Genomic DNA, 4,623 nt, shown 5'->3' on the forward strand with positions numbered 1-4,623 from the left:
GTCTTAGAGGTGTGTTATGCCTTGAGAGACCATTGTCTTATTTTTTTTGCTTCTGCATCTAGATCTGTTATCGAATCAATCTTCGGTTCATCACAAGGACACTGGGTTGAAAAATCCAGGGTCACGACAGGGTGTGTATTTTCTGGCCGTAGGTTACTGCACCGTCGGTTTTCCCCTCTCTATACTTGAAGTTAAGTTGGAGAGACAAAGAGATGAGAGAGATATAATAGAGAGCCACCCTTTTAAAAAGGGTCCCACCAATATGGATTTTAAGCCTTAAAAATAGACTTCACTTAAAATACGGTTCAATAGTCCACCTGAGAGCCTCTCCCCCCCCCCCCCCCCCCCCACACACACACATATATATATATATATATATATTATGTTTTCAGTTATCTGTGAATGAAATGCTTTACAAAAAGCTAATAAAAAATCAAGGTCCATTACTAAAGGGATTAGGCGAGTAAAGCTAATGAAAACAATTCTCTTACTAAAGGGACGAGATGAGTGAAGTTCGTAAAACTTAATTCCCTTACTAAAGGGACGAGATGAGTGAAATTTGTAAAATTTATTCCCTTGTCAGAGGGATGAGCTGACTAAAACCTATAAAATCTACAAATAGTATGTTGGATTTTCAAAGAAAAATCCAATTTAAAATCACTAAGAGTCATTGATCATGAGTTTAAATCCTTCCAAAACAGAACCTTGATTTGGTATCTATATTAATTCTACCATTGGGAAGAGTACCCGCCCTGATGTACTGTTCACCTTGGAATAGAAACCCGGGACAAAAAAAAAAAAAATTATATATATATATATATATATATTGTTCACCTTGGGAATTGTGTCGAAGGGAAAAAAAATTCCATGTACTATTCACCTTGGGAAGAGTACCTGAGATGACACTGTTCACCTTGAGAATTGTGTATGAGGCAAAAAATATATATTTTTTCCTGTATTGTTCAGCTCGGGAATTGTGCCCAAGGCAAAAAAAAATCCATGTACTGTTCACCTTGGGAATTGTGTCCGAGGCTAAAAAAAGAAAAAAAAAAATGACATTTTCAAAGCTAAACGAGCAAGTTTGGGAATAAGAGACTACTGATAAGGGAAATTTAAACACATAAGATAAAGTTCAACCGGATAAAGATAATCCCATGCATTTTATCATATAATGATCACATGCATTTTATCACATATATATATATAGGTTAGGAGGCAAACGAGGGGTGAGAAGAACCTCCAATGGGGTGGCTTTGAGGTTGGTTAGTCCAAAGCTCTCACTCATATCCACCTGTTCATCTAAATGAGTCCCAAGTTCAAACCCATGAATCAAACTAGCGAGTGTCAATTGCATGTTTTGGAGTCCCAAAGAAATTCCAGGACACATTCTTCTTCCACTGCCAAATGGTATCAACTCAAAATGCTGCCCCTTAACATCAACGTTGTTGTGGCTCGTCAAGAATCTCTCAGGTCGGAACTCATTTGGATCTGACCATACACTAGGATCGCGATGTAGCTTCCATAGATTCACCAGTAGGCGTGTGCCCTTGGGGATGTTGTAGCCACCCACAACACAATCCTCCGTGGACAGATGTGGTATAGATAGTGGCCCGGGAGGGTATAGACGTAAGGTTTCTTTGAAGACAGCTTGGAGGTAGACTAAGTTCTTCACATCGGTCTCATCCACTAGTCGTTCTCTTCCAACGTGGAAATCAATCTCGTTTTGGACCAATTTAAGAGCGTGTCGATTGTTTAAGAGCAATGACAGTGCCCATGTCAGCGTCACAATCGTAGTGTCGGTGCCCCCCGTTAGCATTGTCTGCATCAGATCGAGATTCATAGCTCAAATTCTAACCATTCAATATGTTCATTCACGACAAAAAGAAAACATAGTAATGATTGAAAATTTGAACTGCTGAAAGAAATTGATTTTTTTCACTATTATCATGGGACAAATATTTATCTTGAAAGCATATTTACGTGTGGCCAATGATCCATGTTGAAGTGAAATTTATATGACCACATACAGAGCATATAACTTTTATCCAAAGTTGTAGTACATGTGACCCATAACCTCTGTTAATCTTAACTTATTATTGAATTCGAAAATAAGGAACATAAATATATATATATATATATATATATATATATAATGAGTACTATATGCATATACATAATTAATTTTACCTGTGCACTTTTGTTAAACGTGTTTATGAATATTGTATACCATAGAAAATGTACTGTACTAAATTTAATATAGATAACAAATTGAGATTGCTAAATTTAATATAGTATAAAGCATTTTTGCATGGTTTCTGAACACACCAAAGACTCCAATAAGAATTACTTGATGTAAATACATTTAGGGTGTGTTCCGCTCGAAGAAATTTGAGCATTGAAATTTATGGAATCGGAAAAAAAATTTAATTCATTTTTCTGAATTGTTTTCCTCCAATTCCGATTTTAATTTCAAGACTCTAGAGCGGAACAGAGCTGGGAATTTTAACAACTCATACTAAACAAACTTATTCAGTGGTCACCACTAACTGGTTCTCTCTTGGACAAGTTGCTCTGGCCCTAAAAACCTACCTGCTGCCTATGACTTTATTTTTCTCGAAGATCTTCAACTGAGCAAAATAATATTCTATTAAATGAAGGTATTCATATTTGGATGGCCCCTAAAAATCAGCTTCATGAAATCCATAAGGCATGTTTGGTCTCAGAAAACAATACCAAACAGACTCTTATATTCCTATAGGAGATTCTACCCGGCTTATGTTCCAACATTAAACACCTCATTTTAGTGCGATATAATCCAACTTAATCAAAATTAATTCAAGACAAGCTCGAGCTCACTTCTTACTCAAACCAAGTGAATTACAACAAATTCCATCTAAATCACTAAATCTAACAACGCATACACGCACCATTTAAATGAAAAAAAAAAAAAATTAAAATTAAAAATTGGTTAGAGCATGTACCAGACATGTAGCTTTATTGATCGTATCAGCATCAAAGTCCGGAAAATTTTCTGCCTCAGTATGGTCAAGAAGCGACAGCAACACATCCATGAAGTCTTGATGATCGCTCTTCATCATGCCAGAATCTCTCCTCCTTTTATGCTCCTCTAGCCAACCTTCAACTATATTGTCGATTTCTTTTGCTGTCTTCTTCATGACCTTCTGGTACCCTCCCAAATCCAAACACCTCAGAAAAGGGATGGCATCGGAAACCAAAAACGCCCCCAACAATTTATGGAACTCTGTGATGGCCTTCTCAACTCGTGCCCCCTCTTCGTCGTCAAGCGAATATCGCTTCCCTACAAGCATCCTAACCATCACACTTAGGGTTAAGTTCGCGAACCATCGCTTCATCTCCAACGTCACCACATTTGAAGCACTTCTTTTCTGAACCCATAAGTTATATACCTCTCTTATGGATGTTCTTATCTCCGATACTCGGACATTTCTAAGCATATCGAGCCTGGGCTTGGAGAGAAGCTCAATCATGACTATCTTCCGGACTTGGCTCCAGTAATGGCCATAAGGACTCACAGCAAACATGGCATAGTTGTAGGCCAAGAGCTCCACTGCTAGAGCCCTTGGACGGCTGGCGAAGACCTTGTCGTTGGTGGTGAAACATTCTTTAGCCATCTCCCAATCACTCACTACCAATGCTCGGTTTACCCCGAGCTTTATGGTGAAGATTGGACCGCACTTGTCAGCCATAGAACCCAACGTTTTGTGTGGCAACTGAGAGCCTCCTAGGAGATGGAGGTGACCGATCAAAGGCAATGCCCCAGTAGCTTGGGGTGCTACTCTTTTCTTACTAGCTGTGTTAAGGTGACCAACCCTTGTTATCCATAGGGCAAAGCAAACAAAAAAAAGTAGATATATAGCCAGCATTACAGTTGTTGGAAGCGTTAGGAGGAGTGACTCCATTGTTGTTGATTTTTATGTGTTTGGGCCGTTTTGAGATTCAATATATAATGAGTTAGGAATTATGATGCTGGGATCTGGCTACAGACAGATACTTTAGCAGGTATTTTAACAGTCCAGATGGTGAACAATTGTGTATTTTTATATGTATATATATGTTTTTTTTGAATTTTTTGACCAAAAAAAAAAAAAAATAGAAAAGAAAGATTTAGTGCAAAAACCCGATAGAAAAGAAAAGAAGGATGTAATGTGATTTACCATTAAAAAAAATAAAAGTGCAGAAGACCAAATCAACAAACTGATACAGTATATATTTATACCCAAAAGTCTAAGTCAATTATTGTAAACAAACACACACCGAAAGTGATAAGATTGTATCTCTATTTGATTGACAGGCCTACAATATTTGATTTACACATCAGGACGTTATCAGGTTAGGAATTGTGATGCTGGAATCTTGACTACAGATCGGATACTTTAGCAGGTAAATTAACGATCCAGAGTGAACGATAATGTATTTTTATATGTATATATGTATATTTTTTTGGGTGAATAATTGTCATTATAATTTGGATGGATAAGATTAGCCGAAGACATTAGTGTCCGCAATAATTTTTTGTCACAACAATATCAATAATGTGTTATGCATCAAAAATATGATGCAATTTAATGAAAAGTTATTTTG

General features: G+C 37.1%; 1 protein-coding gene across 1 annotated transcript; it reads right to left on the reverse strand.

The window, feature by feature from the left end:
• Positions 1 to 1,080: 1,080 nt before the first annotated feature.
• On the reverse strand, positions 1,081 to 4,229 carry LOC132278611 (cytochrome P450 CYP82D47-like). Its single transcript, XM_059780442.1, has 2 exons — positions 2,982 to 4,229; positions 1,081 to 1,819 (listed from the first exon to the last, which is right to left on the reverse strand). Exons 1-2 carry the CDS (start codon positions 3,939 to 3,941, stop codon positions 1,190 to 1,192), a joined length of 1,590 nt encoding a protein of 529 aa, XP_059636425.1. The 5' UTR covers positions 3,942 to 4,229; the 3' UTR covers positions 1,081 to 1,189.
• Between the last annotated feature and the right edge of the window lie 394 nt (positions 4,230 to 4,623).

The sequence above is a fragment of the Cornus florida genome, unplaced genomic scaffold (genome assembly GCF_030987335.1).
Source record: "Cornus florida cultivar Cherokee Brave unplaced genomic scaffold, ASM3098733v1 CherokeeBrave_3.0.0_Hap2_Chr10, whole genome shotgun sequence".
In the NCBI taxonomy this organism is placed as follows: Eukaryota; Viridiplantae; Streptophyta; class Magnoliopsida; order Cornales; family Cornaceae; genus Cornus; species Cornus florida.

What these genes read in the sequence shown, in the direction of transcription:
- LOC132278611 (XM_059780442.1), bottom strand. Translation starts at nt 3,941, where the DNA reads ATGGAGTCACTCCTCCTAACGCTTCCAACAACTGTAATGCTGGCTATA. An exon ending in TCAATAAAGCTACATGTCTG is followed by an intron (nt 1,820 to 2,981) that starts GTACATGCTCTA and finishes GATCTGATGCAG; the next exon opens with ACAATGCTAACGGGGGGCAC.